At 33.6% G+C, this 25,523-nt stretch overlaps 1 protein-coding gene across 4 annotated transcripts in view; it reads left to right on the forward strand.

Moving 5' to 3' along the window:
- Window positions 1-25,523, forward strand: part of PPP4R3B (protein phosphatase 4 regulatory subunit 3B) — a 65,739-nt gene that overhangs the window by 37,363 nt on the left and 2,853 nt on the right. The window contains exons 8-16 of one of the 4 annotated variants that reach the window (XM_058551200.1): window positions 3,970-4,101; window positions 5,205-5,307; window positions 6,695-6,778; window positions 7,558-7,599; window positions 9,267-9,425; window positions 12,982-13,151; window positions 15,137-15,276; window positions 15,674-15,858; window positions 17,321-17,523. In XM_058551200.1, coding sequence (XP_058407183.1) covers window positions 3,970-4,101; window positions 5,205-5,307; window positions 6,695-6,778; window positions 7,558-7,599; window positions 9,267-9,425; window positions 12,982-13,151; window positions 15,137-15,276; window positions 15,674-15,858; window positions 17,321-17,523 — 1,218 coding nt within the window. The remainder of the gene's footprint in view (window positions 1-3,969; window positions 4,102-5,204; window positions 5,308-6,694; window positions 6,779-7,557; window positions 7,600-9,266; window positions 9,426-12,981; window positions 13,152-15,136; window positions 15,277-15,673; window positions 15,859-17,320; window positions 17,524-25,523) is intronic. The other 3 variants (XM_058551199.1, XM_058551197.1, XM_058551198.1) reach the window with 3 other exon arrangements.

Below are 25,523 nucleotides of genomic sequence, written 5' to 3' on the forward strand. Positions count from 1 at the left end.
GTTCACAATAGCATAGAACTAGAAGCAATTTAAGTGTCCATCTACGGATGAATGGATCAAGATTTGTCATATACATAATACATACAATGGGATATTGTTCAGCCTTAATAAAAGAAGGAAATCTGGCAATTTTTGACAGCTTGGATGCACCTGGAAGACATTGTGCTAAATAAAATAAGCCAGACAGAAGGATAAATACTGCATGATACTGTTTATATGAGGAGTATAAAATAGACTCATAGAAGCAGAGAGTATAATAGTGCTTGCAAGGGATGGAGAGAGGGAGAAACAGGGAGGTGTTAGTCAAAGGGTACAAAGTTTCAATTATACAGGAAGAATAAGTCCTAGAGATCTACTGTATAGTTTAGTACCTGTAGTTAACAATATTGCATACTTAAAAATTTGCTAAGAGGGTAGAGATATTATGTTAAGTGTTGTGTTTTTATCACGAAAAAGAACAAACAACTTACAATAGTTTTAACTAATAAAGGTTTTATTTTATTTGGGTCACAATAAGTCAAGGAGCAACTCCACAATGCCCTCAGATATCCAGCCCCATGATGCCGAAAGACTTTCATCTTTTGAATCAGTCATCCTAAGCTGCTGGTTTTAGTGCGTTACTTGAAGTTGGAAGATTGCTATTCCACCTCCAGGCAGCAAGAAGAAGAAAGGCAAAGGGCAAAAAAATGGAGAGAACTAGATAGCTTTTCTGTTTCATTTTAAAGTGCTTTCCTGAAGGTTCCACGTAGCAGTTTCTACTTAGATTTCTTTGGCCAATAGTGAGTTACCCTCAGCTGCAAAGGAAGCTAGGAAATACAGTGTTTTAGCTGAGTGCAGGGGCCGGCCAGGTGGCGCAAGCGTTTAAGTGCGCGCGCTCCGCTGCGGCGGCCCGGGGTTCGCTGGTTCGGATCCCGGGCGCGCACCGACGCACTGCTTGGCAAGCCATGCTGTGGCGGCGTCCCATATAAAGTGGAGGAAGATGGGCACAGATGTTAGCCCAGGGCCGTCTTCCTCAGCAAAAAAAGAGGAGGATTGGCGGATGTTAGCACAGGGCTGATCTCCTCACAAAAAAAAAAAAAAAAAAGAAATACAATGTTTTAGCTGAGTGCATTGCCTCTCTGAACAAAATATGGGCTCTGCTAACAGGACAAAGAGAATATAGACTAGATTGGCATCTAGTGGTGTCTGCCACAGTCCATCTGTATAGCTACCTAACATCCATGTACACTTTTCTTTCCTCACCCACCCTCTCCTCAAGGGAGACACATGAAGTTTCCATTCGCTTCTGTATCCAGCACCACGTCCAGAATATTTGGATGTTGTACAGTCCTCTTCAGGTCCAGATAAGGTTCTTAGTGTTTCAGTAATCTATAAACAAAAAGATAATTCATCTGCCCCCAACATCACAATTAAACTCCTTTTGTTTGGAAAAAGGGAGAACATAGATACAGCAGTCATTCATTCACTGCTGTGATGTACTGGTCTGTCAAATATTTGTTGAAGAGCAGTAGCTTAGACTCCTTGTGCCTGGTGGTCCTTGATTAATCAAACCAGCTGTCCCTGATTCTGTGTTCTGAAGAATCTCCCTTGCCTATTTTCTTCCAAAGCCCAGGTTCCTTCCCTTATGTCATTATCAGCTGTGGCTACATCTGCGACAGGCAGTGGGAAGATGCCTTTCCTTCAGGGCTCAGTATAATCTGTGTAGCCTACTTGCTGTTGGTGTGAGTTCTCTGGCCCAGTGGTGGTCTTAGAGATTGAACAATCACAGGCTGTTGTTTATTCTAAAACTTTCTTGACAGTTAAGCTTCCTTAACTGTTTAGTAGGCTTCCAAACTATTTGCTTCTTGTGGATTCTAAAGATCTTATCTAAGCATAATCTTTAAACCTGAAGATTCCCTTTTACCTACTGACCTCTGTGCCCTTCCTGTCTCAAGTTTGGGTACCTTAAAAAGCTCTAAAGAGGGGCCGGCCCTGTGGCCCAGTGGTTAAGGTTCTGCACGCTCTGCTTCAGCGGCCCAGGATCGCCGGTTCAGATTCCAAGCGTGGACCTACTCCACTCATCAGCCATTTGCTGTGGAGGCGTCCCACATACAAAATAGGGGAAGACGGGCATGGATGTTAGCTCAGGACCAATCTTCCTCATCAAAAAAAAAAAAGCTCTAAAGAATAGCACTCAGTGGTGCATATACCTTTGGCAGAGGAGTCTTACATGTCTTTGAGAAAGGCAGTTCTTTTCTTTTTTTCTCCTAATCTCTTGAAAAGACTAGTTTTCTGTAGCACTCTGTTTCACTATGAAATACTTAAATTGACTTTTTTATTTCCGCAAGTCACCAAATTAAGGGACTCTCAGTCAGCACAGTCCCCTTTTATCTCTGCTGGTAGACCAGCAGAGTTTGGCATTGGTACTTATGGAATCAGGATTTGTGAGAAACTGTGTTTGAGAGAGAAGACAAGAGTAAAAAGTTTAAAGAGTATGTATTGAAATGACATTTTGGTGTATGAGCTATACCTTAAGTCTTTCTTGTCACTCTGTTTTTATTTAGATGTAACCTAAATTCATCGTTTTTTTTTTGCCCAATTTTAAATGAATGAACTTATGTAAGAGAATTATATATAATTGAGCAAATTATCTGAGGCCCTAATTAACTGGTGGAATCCAAGTTGTACACATTTACATAAATTTAAAGTAAGTAAATGCGATGGCATTGTTCTGAAGATAGCTCATTGGCTAACACCTTTTTGTAATATCTTAACATTTTTATATGAAGTATGCTTTGCTGAACATACCGGGATAAGGAACAGCAGCAGATTAATGTGGAATCTGATCTTTTCCCTCTAATTGAAATAAGGCTTGAGTCTGGATTTATTAATGTAGCTCTGTGATTTTTATTTCATAATTCCTCTTTGAAGACATTTTATTCTGTTTCTAGTGCCAAAATAGAATTGATTCATTGGTGTTCAAATTTTAAAACATGGTAGAGGGTGGGGTTCTAGTTTTAAGCAGTTAGATGCTCTGATGTGATTTTGTTGGTTCTCCATTGCATTTAAGATCACAGACAACTTCAGAAGGAAATACTATTTTTGGATAACACAGTGTGTTAAGTTTGGGAGGCACAGGCAAAACAAAAAAATAACAAAAAAGTGCTTCATACTGAAGCTTTCTTTTTATTACTTTGCAGAATTCTCCCAATTTAAGACATTTATCTTCATTTCTTGCAGTTTCCCTTATTTCATCTCCTTCAGTTACTACCTTTCTTTCTCCAATAATAAACATATTCTCAAATCCACTGAGTTGATGTCAAAACTTTTTCCTTTGACATGAACAATCACTGTGTCCAACTTTAACGTTTAAGACTTCTGCTTTAAAAATACAGGCAGAAGGCAAGTAAATTTTGTATCTGCAAACTGCTTTATAGCTCTTTATATTTTAAAGACCCAAGAGTCTGTTACTAATGTAACAATAAATTTATTTGACATTAGATCGTTATATAAGATAATGTGTACCCACTCACCTCCTGTAGAGAATAGTGTACTGGGTTATTTTTTCTTCTTTTTTGTTTTTTTGGTATAAAGGATTTTCTGGTTAGAAGCTGAGATCATCTGTATTTTGGGGTCACATGATGTGTAAACTTGCTTGTTTAGTCAACTTCTAAATTTATACCTGAGGCTGAAACATAGAATCTGTTAGAACCTCCAGGAACAAGAATTTCTAATAAATGATTTTGTTTTCCACTTCCCTATGTTGATGGTATTGTAAGCTGTAGCATGCTCTGCTTTGTCTTTTTTTTTTTTTTTTTTTGAGTGGGTTTTTTTTCACTCTGGTCTGTTTATAGAATTTTGAAAAACATTAGGAACAAAAGGTTTATGTTCATTCTCTTTTTTTCCCAATATAACTCCGATTTTGTTCTTTCAGCTGGTATATTTGTCTTGTATTCAAACCAGGTCTAATGGAACCCTGTTTTCTTTCAGGATATCCTTCTCATTAATGTAGTAATTGAACAAATGATTTGTGATACTGATCCTGAGCTAGGAGGTGCTGTTCAGTTAATGGGACTTCTTCGTACTCTAATTGATCCAGAGAACATGCTGGCTACAACTAATGTAAGAAATTACTTTGAGTTAAAAATGTTTTGGTCTACTCAGTTTTAGATGATTTTATATATAATAAATTATGTATAAATATATAAATTATATGTAAATATAAAATTTTTGAAAATTTCTACAATTTTGTCAAACAATAAATACTTAGGTATTTGTACACTCAGTATTCAAGTAGCAGTAGTGTTCCTATAGCAGTTCATTTGTGGCAAAATACAAGATTGAAATCTGCTAAAATCTTATTAAAATGTTAGCACTTCTCTTTATGGCCCTTGGCCTCTGCATGTTAACTTCTTAAAAATTAATACACATTAATGTGAATTCACTTAACACTACTGAACTGTAAACTTAAAAATGGTTAAGATGGTTAATTTTATGTTGTGTTTTTTTATCACAATAAAATTAATATGTACCAAATGATCTCAACTGCATAGTAAAAGAAGTTGTAAAAAAAGAACTTAAGGAAGTATTCCAAAATATTAATAATGGTGTCTCAAAATGATGGGACATTTTTCCTTCATAAAATTCCCTCATATTTAGAGAATATATTATTTTTAAATCATTACCAGTTTTTTGGCCCTTGTGTAAAAAATAGTGGCCAAAAAAATCAAAAGGCATTATTATCCAAACTTACAAATAAAAAATTTTTTAAAATTTTAAAAATAGATCTAAATTCTATCCTGTTTCTAATAGCTTCATAAATCGATTTGGTGGTTTTTCAAATTTGGATACGTTGTGAAATTTGGGGTTTCAGATTTTAAGCAGTTAAAACATTGCTCTCACACTGCTTGATAGATTCTTCATGGTATTTCAGATGACAAGCATATTTGAAAATAAATTGTTCTGAATAGTTTTCCTCGGAAAAACTTTTTATGGTACTATCTAGTCTTTTTTCTTGCTTTTGTTTTTTTGATGTGTAATATGAAATAAATTTGATTATTCAGTTCTGCAGAAATGAGATTAAGGTGAATATAACTAATTTTTTGGTTCTTTCACAGTATCTTAACATATCTGTTGTTTGTGTATGACCTGCATTGCTAATTCTTGAAAGTGTTTTGTTAATTATGAAGATAATAAAATATTTTTTAAAATTCTGTATGTTGCAGAAAACTGAAAAAAGTGAATTTCTTAATTTCTTCTACAACCATTGTATGCATGTCCTCACAGCACCACTTTTGACCAATACTTCAGAAGACAAATGTGAAAAGGGTAGGGTTCTTATTTATCTGCTCATGATTTCTGTTTTAAAAGAGTGAAATAAGTATTATAACTAACAGGCTATTCACTTGGTGCTTTATATGACAGGGAAATCACTACCAAACAATTTAAACTGCAATATAAAATCATGATTTCCCTTGTTTCTGAGTATCTTTATTTGAGAATCATATAGAAAATGTGGCAAAAAGTATTACACCTTGAGGAAGAGAGATGTAAACACTTAGCAAAAGAAGGAGATTGTTCCCAAAGTTGTTAGAGTTAATATCTAGTTAATATCTGCTCTGAGTAAGAGCAGACAATATATTGCCTACGTTAGAAGATCCCAAGGGAACCATCATTTTGGAGAACAATTTGGAAATACAGTAAAAGCTCTCTAATTTCACGACATAGGGATCAGAAGTTGATGGGTTAATCAAAAAAGTTGGTTAAAGCAGAGAACAATTAAATAAAAATAAACTCTTTATAAACATTTATTCTAAATGCTGACTCATTTGCTGATATTTTGTATAGAGTCAAGGCTTTTTTTGTGTGTGTGTGTGATATTTCCATATTATCTTTCTTGCATAAACTACACCCATAATTCATCAGCTGCAATTTCTGGTTTCAGTTTTTTAAAGTGGGGTGAACACCTAAAGATATTTTTGAAGCGAGCTGAGTGCAGAATCCTACTGTGGTTTTAAGTATTCATAGTTGTATATATCTAGTTTGGCAACAGTTTTTTTTATTGAGTTGTACTGTATTCAAGTTAACCATAGATACTACAGTTCTGTGACATTTCATCAACCTGTAATATTTAAATCATATACTCATAGTACCAAACATAACTAGCATAAGAAAGAGACTGACTTTTTGATAAGCATACAACTCAACTACTGAAATGAGATATGTGTAGGATCATATTCTCTGAGGTTGTTGGTTAATCTGATAAGTCAGTTAAAAGAATGTGTACTAAACTAACAAAGTTGTAGGGTGGGCACACCCTACGTAATACCATCAATTCCATTTCTAAGCATGTATCCTAGGGAACATTTATACATATGCATGACAGGTACAAGAATGTTGTTGCATTGTTCGTGGTAGGAAAATGAAGAAAATGTGGTATATTCATATACTGGAATAGTATATACCAGTTACAATAATTGAATTTTGATCTGTAAACTGACTAGTTCTCAAAAATATGAAGTTGAGGGTAAAACATGTTGCAGAATGTTTTATTGCAGAATGGTTCCATTTATGTAAATAAAAATAAATACATTTTTAACGTTCATTTTAAAATAAAACACTTCCAGCATACAGAAATATAACAGATAATAGTTTAATAGACACCCAAATACTTCCTGTTGGCTTTATCAAAACTAACGTGCCATATTTTTTTCAGATTTTTTCAGATACTGTTGGAGTTTCCTATGTACTCCTTCACATTCTTATTCTACCCCACCCCCACCTCCATCTTTCAAGAAATGCCGAATTTGGAGTTTATTTCCTCTATGTTTGTTTATATTATTATGACATGTATAATGTGGCGTTATTTTTCATGTTTTCAAACTTGATATGAATTGACTTCTATTGTACACATTCTGCGATTTTTTTTTTTTTCTTTTAGCCAGTGCTTTCTTTGAGATCTATCCATATTGACACCTAGAGTTCATATTTATTTTTAACTCTTGCATAGTATTCTCTTGTATGAGTATGCTCTAATTTAACCATTCTGCTTCTAATGTACATTTACGTTGTTTCTAGCTTTTTGGTATTACAAACAGTGCTCTGATATGCATTCTTGTGTTTCACTACACAAATGTGCTCTAAGATGTGTGCATAGAAGTTGGAACTTATAATGTGCTACTTATTTTATTTTTTAAAAAATTCAAAGGATAAATGACTAATTGTTGACATATGTATTATTCTGGAGTTTAAGAAATTCCTATCTGCAGAGATGTATCCTAATTGTTGGAGGATGACTAAGACAAGGTAAAAGAAGATATATTGGTCTTATCTCTGGTTGTAATCTCACTTTTTTATCAGAATATTTATGATATTGTCTTTTAATAATTCCTCATCTGCACCCAATTCTGTAAAAGATTGCAGATAGAGGTATAGTATTTGACTGAAGCAACTAATTCTTAATGGTTATTATGCAGGTAAAATGAGATTATGATCAAAGACATGCTTTGTATATTGTAAAGTGCTAGGGAAATGTGAGATATTAATACTGAAGTAGCTGATTTTAATTTTTTTTATTAGATAATATAGTTGGATCTAACAAAAACAGCACGATTTGTCCTGGTAAGTATGAATTCTTATTTTATGAACTAATGCAGATTATAAGCTTTTTTCTACTCAGAGTATAATGCATTTATACAAGGCTAAGCAAGGCATATTTTTAACCAAAAAACCCAAAAATAGATTTACTTTTTTCTTTATTATAAAGAAAAAATTCCATTTTCTCCAGTATAAAAGATGGAACCCATTTGGAAATCTTGGTTTTTTCCTATCAATTTAGAGCTTGTTTTCTGACATTTTTTTTTTTGCGACAATGTCTGAAAGTTGAGAATTTAGTTACATATTTGTGAAATCTAGTAAGCTAAGGCCAAATAGAAATTAGTCTTCATGATGTCCTTACGCTTAAGTATTATTTATGAATCTGAGTGTAAACACTTGGTTCTACTTGGAAAATACATACCAGATATGGCTCTGGTAGTATGGAAAATATGTGTACTTAACGTTCTGTCTTTTCTGTGAAGCCCATCAGAGCCCTAGTGGAGCCATTTTCAAATAAGGAGACTGTTCAGAGATATTAATAATGAGTAATTTCATGTCTTAGTTTGGGAAAGTGAAAACAAGACATTTAATTAACACTGCAGATAATTGTTACAAAATCTTTTGTAGGTAAAATTTGGAAATTGAGAAATGAACATGTTTTGTTTTTAATGGTGAGGGACTAGTTCAAATATTGGCTGTGTTGTTGGCTGTTACTCAGATTGGTCTGGAGCAAGTAAAATTCTTTACTTGCGTTTAAAGTAGAAAAGATCTTTGAAATACCAGAATTGTATTTTGTATATTTAATGGCCATTCTGTTATTAAAAAGAATGCTAATTTATTTCTGATAGCATCGTAGTTCCACAAAATATTTGTGTGATCTTCTTGAAAAATAAAATAGTTGGACTAGATGATGTCAATCATTTTTTCTTTTCTGTAAGACTGTGCTTCCATAATTTCCTCACAGTTTAATATTTCCTTGCCTAAAGCATTTATAATAGGTGTGAGTAATTACCTGTATAAGCCCTTGATGTACATTCAATTTTAATATTCAGGAAGCAGTTTGAAATCATTCCATGAATGTATTAACCAAAGCCTCTTGAGGGAAGAAAAAGCTAGTTTATTTCAATAGACCTCTCAGATATCATGATTTGATGTTAAAAAGAGTATTGTTAAGAAATCTTGATGTAAGATTTTTCTCTTGATAGTCAAATACCCAAAAGTGTCCTTTCCTTAAAGATGTCTTTAAAGAAAGCATATTAATTTTTCTTGGGAAATTTCCATTGTGCCACTTTAGGCAAAAAGTTTCAGGTACTTCTGTGCTGTGGACCCTTTTATAGAATCATTAAGATTAATAATGACAGCACGTATTAAAGAAACATTACCAAGAAAATCTCAATGCCATGAGAGTTTTTATTGTCATGTTTGTAGGTTTTTATTGAGGCTTTTTTCCTTTTACTGTTGTTAAATATTTTATACAAGAGCCTTAGAAAGTAGCCATTTAGTAAATAAAACTGATAATCCTTCTGGAGAGTCTGCCTAATGAACAAGTAAAAATCTGTAGCTTCTTTAATTGATATGAGGAGGAAATACAATTTTACTTTTGCTCTTGAGTATAGGATATAAGCTTTCGTCTCTTTATTTAGATGTATTGCAATATTTATTTTATTTTCATGTGATGACTTTCTTTGTAGATAATTATCAAACAGCACAGCTGCTTGCCTTAATTTTGGAACTACTTACATTTTGTGTGGAACATCACACATATCACATAAAAAACTATATTATGAACAAGGACTTGCTAAGAAGAGTCTTGGTCTTGATGAATTCAAAGCACACTTTTCTGGCCTTGTGTAAGTAAATTTAAACGAACATTCTTATAAAATGTTTTAAGGAACATTTTTAATAGAGATAAAAGCTGAAGTTACCCTTGTGAATTTACTTATTTTTTTAGCAGTGTATATGCTATTAAAGAGATGATTATGAGAAGTACTAATCTTTTATTTAAAGGACAAGAAGAATATGTCATAGTGCTTCCTCACCCATATGTTGCTCACATTTAGATTCAGTTTAGCATAACTGTTTGAGATAATACTGTGTGCAATGATAACATTTCACTAATAGAACCAGTCCTACTGTCTTTTACGTCTGCTTCATCAAACTGTCATTTAGTAGTGACTCTTTAGGTTTTGGAGATGGGGGCCTTGAAATGTTTTTGTGTAACTCACATTATTTATTGAACTTGTAAAATAACTTATGGGTAGTCCCTCAGTAGACCACTTGGACCAGTAATAATCAAACTTAAATGCTGATATTTGCTCCCATGTTGATTTTTGGCAAACCGTAAACTTTCCTTTGTTCTTCATAATTTCACCTGCAAATAGAGATAAAGAAGCCTCCTTCTCCCTCCAAATAAAAAGAGCTTTGTGGGTTATTTCTGAGCATAAAAATTATAGTTAAAATTTAAACATTTATTTAGAGAAAAGGTTAATCTCTCTACTACTTCCTTTATTTTTAAGGCCTTAAATTAGCCACTGTTAACTGCCTGCACTATTTCCTTTCCATTCCTTTCTCCATACCTGTACAAATTTACATAAACATATTTACACATGTATAGGTTTTTTTGTTTCATTTTTACAAAAACAGGATCATACTAACACACTTCTCAGACCCTTAATATTACTCTAGGTCATTGGATATGGTGTGAACTACTTTTTTTTCCCTAAACACAGCTGAGTAATATTTCACAGAGTGCCTCTTCCACAATTTATTTTACCATTCTTCGCTGCATGGATAACAAGGTTGTTTGGGTATTTTGCCACTCCAGACAACACTGTAATAAATAGCCTAGTACATAAATCTTTTAAGTATTGGTTTATTTATTTCCATGAGACAGATTCCCAATAATGGGATTGCCAGGACAAAATGTGTATATATTTTTAATATTTCCTTTTAAATTTTAATTTAACATATAGCCTCGCCTCCAGATTACTTTCCCAAAAGATCAAAGCACTTGACATTCTTCCAGCACTCGATGTTAAAAAGCACTGCTTTTTAAAGCTGATGATGGAAAATGTGGTATTCCATTTGTGTTTTAATTTACATTTTCCTTGACAACATCTTTTCATATTTTAGTGCTTTTGCATTTTGTCTGTTGTGAGTTGCCTGTTATCTTTTTCGTAGAGCTCTTTTTATATTAAAGATACTAAGAAGTTGTCAAGTTTTGGGGAAAAAATGTCCCAGTCTCATTTGTCTTTGCCTTTATGGTATTGTTTTCCATATCACTGTTTTAAAATTCTTTATGATGATGAATATGTCTCTTTTCCTTTTATGGCTTTTGGGTTTTCTGTCTTGCTTAGGAAAGTCTCCTGAGATTATACAAATATTCTCCTCAATTTTCTTCTAATGTTTTTATATTTCATTTTTTACATTTATATATGTAATACACTTGAAATTTGTTTTTGCATGTGGTTTGAAGTGAGAGTCTACCTTTGTTCTCTTCTAGATGGATAGCCAGTTGTGCCAACACCTTTATTAAATAAACTCTATTTTCCTTACTGAATTAAAATATCACTTTTGTTATGTAGTAAGTTACCATATATACTTGCATCTTATTTCTAGACTGTCCTTTCATTTCACTAGATGAAATAAATGGGAATGTTGATTCTCATGCCGTTATAGTATCTCTCTTGTAAAGTCTAATATTTACAAAGTCCCCCCTCACTTTTCTTTTTCATAATTTTCTTGGTTCTTGGACATTTGTTCTTCCACAATAATTTAAAAATAATTTTATCCAGTTCATCCTGGTTAGATTTACATTACATTTTTATATTAATTTTAGAAGGATCGATGTTCTCATGATAGGTTTTCATATCTGACTTTCTATATGTAGTCTTTCTTGATGACTCCAGAGTAGTCCTGTTTATATGGATATATCATAACTGAACTGATCTCCAGTATTTAAATGTTTATATTGCTTCAAGATTTCCATTACTGTTTTATAAGTAATGCTGTTTTAACTGTAGCTTTGTGTGCATGTCAGTTCATTCACCAACAGTGTAAGAGAGTGATTTGCTCACATCTTTGCCAAAACTTCAATCTTTTTAGTCTTAAGTGAACTGTTTCTTATCCTGCCATAAAAACAGGTAATATAAGTCTAGCACTTCTCTCCACACTTGTTTAGTGTCAGTTATTATACATTTATACCTTATGTGGCCTGTTTCTGTTTTATTCTCAGATAGTATTGAGAACCTTTTTGACAGACACAACTTTTAATGACTTTCATCCATGAACAGAGGGTTGAAATGAGAGACTGACTTTTAAATTCAGAAACCATGTGTTTGAAAGATTCAACTAGTGGTATCAGTAAAATAAGTTAAAGTACTTAGGGGAGAGGTTACAAGTTAAAGGATCAACAAACATAAAAATAAGAGATTAAAATTAGAGTCTTTTCTGTTTCATAAAAATTTTAGCAATAATATTGCTAAATTTGTTTAGCCTTATTTAGCTAGGGAAAAGACTAGTTAAAAGGAAAATTGCTTTTCAGTATTCTAAAATTTGAAAAAGCCGAATTATACTGTTTGTCACTTTATCATTCTTTTACACATACATTCTGATCTGCCAGAATACATGTTTACCTAAGGCAAAATAGCTCATAAGCAATTGGTAAACAAGGGAATGATGTTATTATATTGTGGAGGTAGTGTTGGTTCACAGATGATTTTTCCAGGGCAAAGGGAGCTGGAATAGTGGGAGTGAAACTATAGCCTTTATCAGAAAAGTGAAAAATCTGTAGCTCTCCTGTTAAACTGATAGCAGGAGCCCCTTTGGCTGTATTTTCAGAAAATTTAAAAGAAGCACCTACTGCCAGAGCTCCCTCCTCCAGAGAGGTAAGGGAATCTTGGCTCTTGGCAGGTTGCACCATTCCTGTGCCCACCTTAGTGACAGCGCCCCACTGATTCTGAGCTGCCTTCACTGCATTGTCTCTGCATCCACCAGCATTGCTGCTGAGTACTGCCAGCATTTGCATTCTATGGTTTTTGTATATTTTTTAATCTCTCTGCCATGGAGCTACCTGCTTAGGTAGTTTATTTATCTCCCAGATACCAATTACTGGTTTTTTTTTAACTCTGGCTACAAAAGCTGTGCAGGTTTTGAATGGTCTTTCTCTAACTCTCTTTTTCTCCAAGCCCAGTTATTTTTTTTTTTTTTTAATTTTTTGTTTATTGCAGTAACATTGGTTTATAACATTGTAAAAATTTCAGGTGTACATCATAAGCCCAGTTATTTTTAATGCACAATTTTGCTTATTATTCGAGAAGAACATATACATTGCCTTATGCAAAAATACCTGTATAATAATTAATATTAGTAAGATCATCAACTTATTCCTATATTATTTTTAATTAGGTGCTCTTCGTTTTATGAGGCGGATAATTGGCCTTAAAGATGAATTTTATAATCGTTACATCACCAAGGGAAATCTTTTTGAACCAGTTATAAATGCTCTTCTGGATAATGGAACTCGGTATAATCTATTGAATTCAGCTGTTGTTGAGTTGTTTGAATTTATAAGAGTGGTAAGTTTATATTAAGGGATTCTTGGTAAAGTACAGTAATTATATGTTTAATGATGTTAATGTTTTAAATTGCAAAATTCAGCATTGTCTTTTAACCCATATTTACTCTATTCTTCTGAGTTCCTTTTTTATTGGCCAAATGTTTCAGGATCATATCTGGCATATGTGGACATTTCAGTCAAGCATGCCGTTTGTGTGATCTCTGTGATCTATTATGAGGGTAGTAATAAAAATGAATGGAAAGGTTGAAAAATAGTTCCTTTGGTAGACATTAGTATAAGATGCATAAAAGGTAGGCTGTTATCATTGAATTTAAGTTGAAGAGACCAGGAAGTTAGGCGGACTACTCCAACTGCCTTATTTTACAGATGAGGGGCTTGAGACACCCAAAGTGATAAGTGACCTATTCAAGAGCATCCATTTGGTTAGGAGCACAGTCAGCGTTTGAAGATATGTTGCAGCTCAGTTTTGGGTAAAAAAAGACTTGTCATAAAACGATCCGGAGAGAGCTCTGTGTGAATAACAGGAATAAGACAGATAACTGTAGAAATGGTACAATAAATTTACCCTCTCCCACACACTGAAATCATTCCACCAGGGGAAATGGCCACATGGTTAGAAAGAACTTGAAAAAAGTCAAATCTAGAAATTCTCTAGTTCTCTAGTTTTGTTTCTTACAAATCAGATTTCTACTGATGACATACTCTTCTCATATGAAGATTATTTGGCTGACTGGATTGTTTTCCTAATAGTGGTCACTTGCCAAGAATATGATTTTCAAAAGGATGAAGAGGATAGAAGTACTGTCTTTAGCCTTGGAAAGAGGGAACATAGTTAACTAGCTCACCAAATATCTGAACCCAGGTTCACGGTACACTGTTCTAATGAATCAGGGATTAACGTTTATATTTTTATTCCTTTAAAATTTTTGGTGAGATACTGATAAAATGAATTGTAGGATTCACAACCCCATCCCCATTCCTGTGATTGAATTTGTTTTTCTGAAAATAATTTTGAGTGGTTGATAAATGTACATTGAATCCCAAAACTTAGCTTTTTGTTGAGTATGCAACATAGAACCATTTTACCTAGGTTTCTAATTTTTCTTCTTTGCATATTTTTTGATTGAGATGTCCAGGGAGACTAATTTAAAGACTTAAAATCCTTAATACAACCAGAATGTGGTGCATTTTTTAAAGAAGCAGCCTGTATATTTGTTACTAGTGTTAAAGTCCTGAATCACAGCTTTAATTATTTTTAATAATGAACCTGCTTTGTACCCATGCATTTGCAATGACCATTTAGAATGTTCATATAGAGTTTAGAAGTTATTACTGTCAGTTTATTTCACAAAGATTAAACACTGGAAGACTGTGGGAATAGGCAAGTAGAATTCAAGTTAATAGTTTATCAGATCTGTATATGTAATATAGTCTGAGGAATCTGTGTTTATTATTAGATAAGGCTTATCCCATTTTGATAGCAGTTAAATGAGGAGTCATTAATTAAAACCTAACATTTGTTGAAAATATAATTTCAAAATCTGCTTTCTGTGTGCTGTGTGCTCTTGATCAGGCCATCCAACCGCTCTCATAGCCTCAATTTTCCTTTTCTGTAAAATGGGGATAATAAAACCTATTTCATAGAATTGTTATGAGGATCAAGTGAAATTGTATGTGAAAGTGCTTTTTAAGTTGTAAAGTCTTATGTAAATACAAAAAATAAATAGAAGGCATAAACTAAATCCATTTACTTTTCAAATGTTCTTTATAGTCCTCCAAAAGGGCTCCAGTGAATTGCTTCTCCCTTTTTCCAAGTTTTCTGTGGAGTCCTGGCTCATGTATAAAGAAATTAGGACATTTATTTTTGGAAGGTGATTTTGAAAAACATTTTTTGATCAGCTTTGGAACTATAAAAAATTTTTTAAGTTTTTCTCCTAACAAGCATTGTATTATATTTGAAATGTAAATTTTGTACTTATACAGGAAGATATCAAGTCTCTTACTGCACATATAGTTGAAAACTTTTATAAAGCACTTGAATCGATTGAATATGTTCAGACATTCAAAGGATTGAAGACTAAATATGAGCAAGAAAAAGACAGACAAAATCAGAAACTGAACAGGTACTGTTTAAGTATATTGTCCTTATAGCCTATAAAATTACGTCTGAAATAGTCTGCAGTTTGGATCTTACATATGAAATTTACCCAGGAATTTTTTGTCCTGTCGTTAAATAGTACAGGGTTATGTAAGAGGGTAGGATTACCCCAGATCTTTTATATGAAAAGTTACTGCTCCATATTGTAATTCAAGATAAATTTTTAGTTTTGTTTACAGCATCCTTAAATATTTTGGAGTATTCTCTGTTACATCTTGTATCATGATTTGAGGTGACTATGATATAAATTATACTCAGTTAAAATTACTTCAGCTCCTCTTGGTTATACATATTTATTCTCAAATTTAATCTGGGCATGAACTTTAAATCATTACTCAATATTTGTGATATATTTCTTACAGTGTACCATCTATATTGCGTAGTAACAGATTTCGCAGAGATGCAAAAGCCTTGGAAGAGGATGAAGAAATGTGGTTTAATGAAGATGAAGAGGAGGAAGGAAAAGCAGTTGTGGCACCAGTGGAAAAATCTAAGCCAGAAGACGATTTTCCAGATAGTTATGAAAAATTTATGGAGACTAAAAAAGGTATTAAAATTTTGAATTTTTGAATACTGCATCCTCTCGTTTATTACAGAAATTATTAATTTGTGTGAAGGTCTCGTCATAGTTTATAAAACAAGAAAAACATGAATTTTATACTGAATCGTGCCCTTTTAGATTTATGCACTTTTTGTAAATCTGTTTGGGAGTTCTTTTCATGTTTAAAATGTTTTTTCTTGAAACCAACCATTTTATGAAGCTCTTCCTTTGGTATTTAGAAATTGCATTGTCTGCTTACACTTTGCCTTCTGTGAACACTCTTGTCTTTTTTTCTATACTGAAATCTCCAATAATAATAGAGATCATATAGATCCATAGAAACTTTCCAGAGCACTCTGCCTTTTACAGCTAAGGAAACTAAACTCAAAGAAATAACTTTGCTCTTTGAAATTTTAAAGTCATTATAAAAGTTTCATAAAGATAGAATATGAAGAGAAGTAAAAGGAAAATTTCCCTTGTCTTTCAAATATTTTTGACTTGTTTATAAAACTAGGCTCTTACTCGTATCTTTCAAAAGAACTAATCACTTGAATTCTATAGCCTGAAAAATTACCGTTATGGGAATACTGTCCTGCGTATATTATTTAAATGTCTAATAAAAATTTATATGTTAAAAGGCAAAAGCATTTCCTGGACTTTGTAATAAATAAGTTTGTGATTTTTGAATGTGCGATTTTGTAAAGGCATTTCTAATTTGTTAGTGTTTCATTGATTTCGTATTACATTGTCCCTGAAACTGTTGTTCCCAGTCTCATTTTCCACTCGTTAGTGCCATAGGTTCTGTTTACTTCAGCCTGGGGGAGCAAATAGCATATTAAAATGTCCTACGGAATAGCTACCTTTTGGTAGCCAAATTCTTCTACCGTTACTCATTACAGGCACTGCCCTGACTACTGTCAAAAGAGGCAGTGAGGCCATACTTGAAGTACTGCATCCGGTTAAGAATCATGTACAAAAATAGTAGCAACCAGATGTTAAAGGATAATAGACACCTGTGTCATAAAAGAAAGAGATAAAGGAACCTGGAATATTCAGGAAATAGGAGACTGATAGACATAATCATATCGTTGTCTTTAGGCATTTGGAATATTGACTTGTGGGAGAGATTATTAGGTTCTTAAGGAGCAGCAGTATAGAGTCAGTGAGTGGAAGCTGCAGGGAGACAATCAAAGGAAAACTCAGATAGCTAATGAGTCTTTGGCAGTGTCCTAGAAACAGCAATATAGAATTCCAGTGTAGGGTGGCTGGTTCTTAAGGTCCTTTATAATCCTGAGATTTCTAAGATTCTAGCTAATAAAGATTTATCACCATACACATCGTGCTCTACTCCGTTAGCTCTTATAAAGCAAAAGCAGTGTTCTATAGGTTTTTAAATTATTGTTTTTTTCAAATGCTTTTATTTAGCAATATTTACTGATATAGGTTCAAAATTTTACTTCTCCTTCAGCAAAAGAAAGTGAAGACAAGGAAAACCTTCCCAAAAGGACATCTTCTGGTAGCTTCAAATTTACTTTCTCCCACTCCACCAGTGCTGCTAATGGAACAAACAGCACAAACAGTAAACCTGTAGTGGCTCAGACACCACCAGCAAGTTCTAATGGATCCTCTTCCAAAACTACAAACTTGGCTACATCAGTAACAGCCACCAAGGTATGTGAAACTGCTCTGCACACAAACTTTTCTTTTTCCATCTATAAAATTTTACCTCGTGTTTACTGAAAAAAAATTGGATAATAAAAATAATTTCAAAGAAAAAAAAAAGTTGTGCACGTTGTCAGAGAATGTGACTGCTGACGTTTGATTGATTTTAGGTACATAGGTTTGTTTATCTGACACATAATTCAGATCTTTCTATAAACACAGTTTTGTATCCTGCTTTTATTTATTTGTTATAAGAGTTTGTCTGTGTTATTAAAACACTGTTAATGATGGTAGAATTTCATTTTATTTGGCTGTATCATAATATTTGTAAACATCCCCTCCCCACCAGTAATATTTTAGAGCATATAAGTTGATTCTGATATTTCACTGATGTGACTACTATTGTTGCATTTTAAATTATTTTCTTGGCTAAATGAGTAGATGTTCTCACACATATTGTCAAATTCCTCTCCAGAAAATCTGTGCCAGTTTATGTTACCATAAGCATTGTGTGAGTGTGCTTGGCTCACTGCAGCTTTGCTAGTGTTATTATATTTATTTTTAGTCTTTGCCACTTAGGTAGAGGAGATGGTATATATCTCATTCCCAATTGTGTGTCCTTTGTTAGTAGTAAGGTTGAATATTAGCCTTTTGAATTTGCTCTTCTGTAAGTTGTCTGTTCATAGTCTTGCCTTTTTAAAATTGGCTCATGTTTTTCTTAATATGAATGAATCTTTAGTTAAGAATATTAGCCTTTTTGTCATTCATGTAGCAAATCTATTTCCCAATGGTTATTTTTTTATAAACGATTTTAAATTTTATATGAAACTTTTCTTTCATTTACATTTTTATTCTCTGTAACCATCCTTTTCCCCAAAAAGAAAAGGCTTAAAATAGAAAGGCATAAATTATAGGACAGCTGTTAGTATAGCGGTAGAAGGACAAGAGGAGGGAAATGCCATGGTAGTAGAAAACCTAACTGAAGTGATGGTTCTTGTTTTAAACACAAAATACAAGTCTGAGTTTATTGTTTTACAAAAATGTAGAATCTTTATTCAGTATTGTAGTGAGGGGTGGGCTTTTAAAGATCATGGAAGTAATATTTTCAATGGGATTCTACTGTTTTTGAAATACATTTTATGTTTTTAACTAGAGATTTTAAAATTAATTTTTACTTTTTGATAGGACAATTTAGTGTAATATTGTGACACTATAATAAGAATATTTGCTGTGGAGTGATATTGTTTGGGTTCAAATCTTAGCTCTGCCTCTCTCTAGCTGTTTGATCTTGTAAGTTATTTAATCTCTCTGGGCCTTAGTTTTCTCATTTTAAACAGGGATAAAATACCATCTACTTCATAGGCTTGTTGTGAAGATTAAATTATTTAATAAATATAAAGAGTTTAGAACACTATTTGGCACCTTCTCAATATATACTAGCTTTTTTTTTCCTTTTTTTTTTTTTTTTTTTTGCTGAGGAAGATTCGCCCTGAGCTAACATCTGTGCCAGTCCTCCTCCACTTTATATGTGCGTCGCCTCCCAGTGTGGCTGACAAGTGGTATAGGTCTGCGCCAGGGATCCAAACCCATGAACTCAGGGTTCTTTTTTTCTATGCTGTGTTTTTCTTTATAACTTTTCTCTTTTTATAGATAAAATAATTGCCACCATTTTTTCATTTGTTGCAATAGTTGTGTGCCTCTCACGAATTCTTTCTGTACCTCTCAGGTTAGTTTCCACATAGTCTCCCCATTCGAGATTAGTCTCCCCATTCCAGACATCTCTCTTGAAGACTCCCATCCTATTCTAGCCTAAATTGCTTGCCCTCTAGCCTTGCTGAACAGCTATTGTCTTAAGGCTGCCTCTGCCATCATCCTAATACTTCCTTTTGTCTCCTTTTTTTTTGTATTGACTGTGTCCTAGATCTCATGTCTCTGTTCTCTTTCTTGATTTTCCCTCTCATTTTCGTGGAGCATATCCTCTAATAGTTTCCTGAGAAAAGAATTCCCTAAGAGGTAAACTTTTGAGACCCTGCATGTCTGAAGATGTGTTTATTCTATCTGTATATTTGATTGACAATTTAACTGAATGTAGAACCAGATTGGAAATTTTAAAAATTTGAAGTTATTCCTGCCAAGATATCCAAAGACATTCTTACTGCTGATCCTTTGTGTGTGATTTTATTTTCTTCTTCTTGGAAACATTTGGAAGGTTTTATCCCTGCATTCTGAAATTTTATGATGATATACTTTGGGCATTCTCAGCTAAATAGTCGTGTCCTTCAATTTTGGGACATTTGATGCTCTTTCACTGTAACTTATTGTTTGGATGTTAGGCCTTCTTTGGATTGATTTTATAATTTTCATAATTCTTCTCTCCTATTACTCATTTTTTTATCTTCTTCTTCTATTTTCTGGGTTTTATTTCCTTGAGTTTTTAATTTATTATCTTTGCAGATAATTTTTTTATTTATGAACAAGCATAATCAGGTGCAAGCACAAACACATTTTTCACCCTTTTTGACACTAACAACAGATTGCTGAATATATTTGTTCTGCATCTTTTTGGGGGACTTGGAGAAAACAGTGACTGTTCTTGGAAAACAAATTAATTGCTCAATCACTCTAGACTATCAAAAAATTTTAAATAAGATAAGGAGTTCACGGAAGTAAAGCACTAGTTAAATTGACTGTCAACCTTCTTCAACAAACTGTGGCCACATTTTTAAGTGGCTGCAGGTTCTTTATATAAATACCAGTGGCCATTTCACCATTTTCACCATCAGTGTTGATTGCTACAGTCGAATTGATTGGTTCTTAAAATTAAATAGATCAGGTGTGAACTTGTCTATTTTCCTTTGCAAGGCATCCTAAAGCTCTAACATACGTTCAAAAATCACATTCTTTGTAAATTTTATAGTTTTTGAGGCTGTTGAAACATTAGCTACTAATGAAATTAAAAGATATTCTTTAAAGATATGAATGCTATAGAGACACAGAATACTGCTTTAGTTGTAGAGCTGTAAAACATGCACATTTTCCTCAAGGAAACATACAAAATCAGAATGAGAAGCCATTAGTGGATGCTAAAACAGACACTTCTTTTGCCACAGTTTCACAGAGGAGAACACTGCATCTTGCTTTTTCACCTCAGAAACTTCTCTGGGTGAGCTTTCCATATCAGGACATAAAAGAACTTCCTCCACTGAATTCCAAAGTATGGATAAACCTTAATTTATAACTAACCCCTATTGGTGGATTTTAAAGTTGTTTCCAGTGTGAAACCATTGTATGTGACCTTCTACATACATCATTTCAGATACATACATATATTTATATAGAATGTACGTTTACAATTTTGATAATTGTTATCAAATATAAACATTCAGTAAAATAGGAATAAATGGATAGTTTCTTAACCATGATATATATGGCTGAAACCAAAAGCTAGCTTTATACTTAAAGAAGAAATATTAGAAGCATTCCCACCAAAGTCAGAAGCTAGGATGCCACTATCACTCCTCTCATTTAACCATGGTTCTGGGGTACTGGCCAATGCACTTAGGTGAGATAAAGAAATTCAAGCTATAAAAATTAGAAAATATCAAAACTATCACTTTTGCTGATGATTAAAAAAACTTTTTAAATCATGTTTAAGGAAGATCTGTTCTTTATTTCATTGAGTAGAGGGTAATTCTTGAATTCAGTTTCCTTAAATTGGTTAATATGATGAATTATATTAATAGTTTTCTAACATTATTTGTTAGCTTATTGATTTGTTTGGTTCAGAAAAAAATGTGATTGTTTTTTCATAGGTTTTTGTTATTGTTATCATTTGTTTTCATCCCTTCTTTCATATTAGAAACTTTCCTCAAGTGTATAGTGATGCTCAGGTTTTCTTTCTTATTAAAAAGTAAGGCAGATTTTCAACAAGAGTGCCATGACATGCAGTGAGGGGAAAAATAGTCTTTTCAACAAATGGTGTTAGGACAACTGGATATCCACATACAAAAGAATGAAGTTGGACCCTGCCTCACATCATGTTATATTACTTAAATCAAAGTGGATAAAAGACTTAAATGTAAGAGCTAAAACTATAAAACTCTTAGAAAAAAATATGGGCATAAATATAAATATTCACGGCCTTGAATTAGGCAGTGATTTCTTAGATATAACACCAAAAGCACAAGTGTTACAAAAGAAAAAAATAGATAAATTGGACTTCATCAAAATTAAAAACTTTTGTGCTTCAAAGGACCCTATCATAAAGTGAGAGACAACCCACAGAATGGGAGAAAATATTTGCAAATCATGTATCTGATAGGGACTGGTATCCAGAATATATAAAGAACTCTCACACCTCAGCACGACAGCCGGTTTTAAAATGGGCATCTGAATAGACATTTCTCCAAAGGTGATATACAGATGGACCATATAAGCACATGAAACGATGGTCAGCATCATTAGTCATTAGGAAAATGCAAATCAAAATTACGATGAGATTCTACTTCACACCCACTAGGGTGGCTGTAATAAAAAAGATGGACAAAAGCAAGTGTTGGTGAGGATGTAGGGAAATTGCAACCCTCATATGTTGTTGATGGGAATGTAAAACGGTGCGGCAGCTCTTGAATACAGTCTGGCAGTTCCCCCAAAAGTTAAACTTCACCCCTAGGTATATACCCAAGAAAACTAAAAACATGTCCACACTAAAACTTGAACATGAATGTTCATAGCAGCATTATTCATAATAGCCAGAAAGTAGGAACAACCGAAATGTCCATCAACTGATGAATGAATAAACAAAATGTGATGTATCCATAATAATGGATATTATCGGGCCATAAAAAGGAATGAAGTACTGATAACATGCTACAACATAGGTGAACCCTGAAACGGTATACTAGGTGAGATAAGCCAAACACAAAAAGGCCACATATTGTATGATTCCATTTATATGAACTGTCTAGAATAAGCAAATCCATAGAAACAACGTAGATTAGTGGTTGCCAGGAGCAGAGAGGAGGGAGGAATGGAGAATGACTGTTAATGGGTATGGGGTTTTGTGGGGGGAGTGTGTTGATGAAAATGCTCTAGAATTAGTGGTGGTGATTGCACAACTTTGAATATACTAAAACCACTGAATTGTACACTCTACAAGGGTGAATTTTATGGTATGTGAATTATGTCTCAGTTTAAAAAATGAGGCAGTTAAAACACAATGAGCAGGGCCTATTGATGTAGACTTGATGTAAAGGACTAGAGCAACTGTCCTGCTTTTTTCAGGGGTTGTTAGTTACCTGTAGTTTTGGTTTTTTCTTTTCCCAGCTTTTACAGGTTTAGCTAGTCTACTATCCCTGGCAAGTATAAGCTTACCTGTTGGTGTTGTGAGAGCCTGGATAGGAAAGAGAGCTTAGAGTGGGGACAGGGGTGTCTCTGCTCAGTATGCAGAATTTCAATTTATTCTTCCATTTTCAACCTGGCGCCTTACCCTTGCTCTTTACTGTGCCTGAAGTTCTGAAGTGCAGAGCCTTTCTGGTTCATTTTCTTCATAGTTGGTGGTGGTGGAGGAGCAGGAATCTCCTGGCAGGGAGGGAGTGTAGGGGTAAGCAAATGGAATCTGAGGACTCAGTTGTCTCTTTTTACTGACTTAACTGTCTTCCCTGCATTCCCCAGTATTTTGGTGCCTTTACTTCCTAGTCCTTTCTGGAGTTAAGACAAATCAGTTTGATTCTCTTTTCTGTATCTTCCTGCAAATACTTCATTCTTGACTTTCCCCTCTTTTAAAAATGAGTTACCTTGCCTCTAATTTTTCTTTTCCAAAAGTACCTCGACAGCTTTCATCTGCTGTTCTCTCCTTTCCTGTTTTGTCTTTGTTGGTATATACCTTCTTTAATTCCTTTACTGTGATTTTAGTGAGGTTTCAGGAGACAGTAGAAATAAATGCATTTATCAGTCTTCCAGCAGCTTAGCTTGAACTCGCCTTTAATTATACAAATGTAATACTTTGTAAAAAGTAGCACTAAAAAAAAAAAAAAGTAGATGAATTGAACTTGTGAATATAGATACAAAAATCCTTAACAAGTTAACATGTCTTATCCATATGATATTCCATGTACAAAGATGGTTCACAGTCAATTTCATTAGTAGACAAGAAAAGCTATCATCTGAAACAAAATTTTTTAGAGAATATAATACCCTGGGAAAGCAATCTAAATGTCCAACAGGGAATTTAACTATATGATGGTATATATTAATACTATGGAATACTAGAGATTAAAAGAATGAAATAGAACTTTGTGGACTAACATCAGAAGCTTTCTGCAGTGTATTTTTAAGTGAACATAATTGTACAACGGTAGATGTAATTGCAATCTGATATTTGTTTAAAAGCGATACATAGTTGTATATTAAAAGTCTGAAATCTATCAAATTCTTCACAGGGTGCATCTCTGGATTACAAGTTACTTCCAGTATTTCACATTTTGTATTTTTATTCCTTTTACAGTAAACGTGATTTTTTTAATGTATATGAGTTTGTTTATGGTATATATATGAGATAATAGAGATAAAATTAAAAATTAAATTGTATAGCTGAGTGTTTCAGATACAATGTTTGTTAATCTTAAGGAAAAAATCACTTTAAATGTTAATCATTTGGAACTGAAATGTTTGTACATTATGATATATAATCCTAAGCTTAATTAAAACTTGCCTCGATAACTTGCTGTCATCTTTGTGAATGTCAGACTGGTGCCTTTTTATACTGTAATTATGTCTTCTATCTCCTCTCGTCCAACTTGTTTGGCTTAGAAACCAAATAACCAATAATAATGATATTACTAATAGCAGCTAATAGCAATTATTGAACACTGTATGCCAAACACTGTGTCAAGTGCTTTACATGTTTTGTTTTCAATTTAATATTCAAAATAGTTCAATGAGATCTAAGTACTACTGTTACATCAATTTTACACATAAAGAAACTGAGGCATAGAGATAAATAACTTGCCCAAGGTCATGCACCTAAAAAGTGGTGGCATTGGAATTTGAAGTCAGGCAGTCAGACTACAATCAACATATTCTTAACAATTGAGCCATACTGCCTCTTCCTTACCAAACTTAAGACTTGTGTGTTATTAAGCTGAGAAAGAAGCAGGATTCTCACCTAAGTATATAAGTTTTATTTAGTTCACAGACTTTCTGATAACTGTTTCTAGGTGCTCAGAGGCCTTTGATGATTAATATTACAGTGTTTCAGTTATAGTCTGGTAAAGTGTTAATGCCAGATGCCTGGATTCTTTAGGTATGAAGCTACATAGGTTTGAAATACATAGGTTATTTCAATTGTATTTGTTTATCCCCTAGAGGTCTGAAGGGTTTGAACTAAAGACAGTGTTTACAGTGGCCCTCTTAACCTGTAGGACATGTGTATAAATTTCATGGGATTGGTTCAAAATGAATGCAAACCTGACGACATGTAAGTTTCTTGGTAGAGTGTCCAGAACTTAAATAGAATTTTCAAAGGGATCCATTACCCATAAAAGACCAAACATCTGAATTACCTCATCCTTACTTTTCTTTTGGTTAGAGAGCTAGCTCTAAATTTTTCAGTCATTAGTTTTTAGGAACCATTTCATGTGTTCATTCTCTTCAGCCTTTTTTTTTTTTTTTTTTGGTGAGGAAGATTGGCCCAGAGCTAATATCTGTGCCAGTCTTCCTCTATTTTGTATGTGGGTCGCTGCCACAGCACGGCTTGATGAGTGGTATAGGTCTGCACCCGGGATCCAAACACATGAACCCAGGCCACCAAAGCAGAGCACGCCAAACTTAACCACTATGCCACCCAGGCCAGCCTCTGTCATCAGGCATTTTAAACTGTTCTTCAAAAGCAGAACAAAAACAATGATGTATACCACTTAGTGATGAAATACATACATGAGGAACAGAGACTAAAAGGAGACTTCTTGTCACTGACTGGCTCTTCTCTCTAGTTTAAAATTAGAGAAATG

Source organism: Diceros bicornis, chromosome 12 (assembly GCF_020826845.1).
Source record: "Diceros bicornis minor isolate mBicDic1 chromosome 12, mDicBic1.mat.cur, whole genome shotgun sequence".
NCBI lineage: Eukaryota > Metazoa > Chordata > Mammalia > Perissodactyla > Rhinocerotidae > Diceros > Diceros bicornis.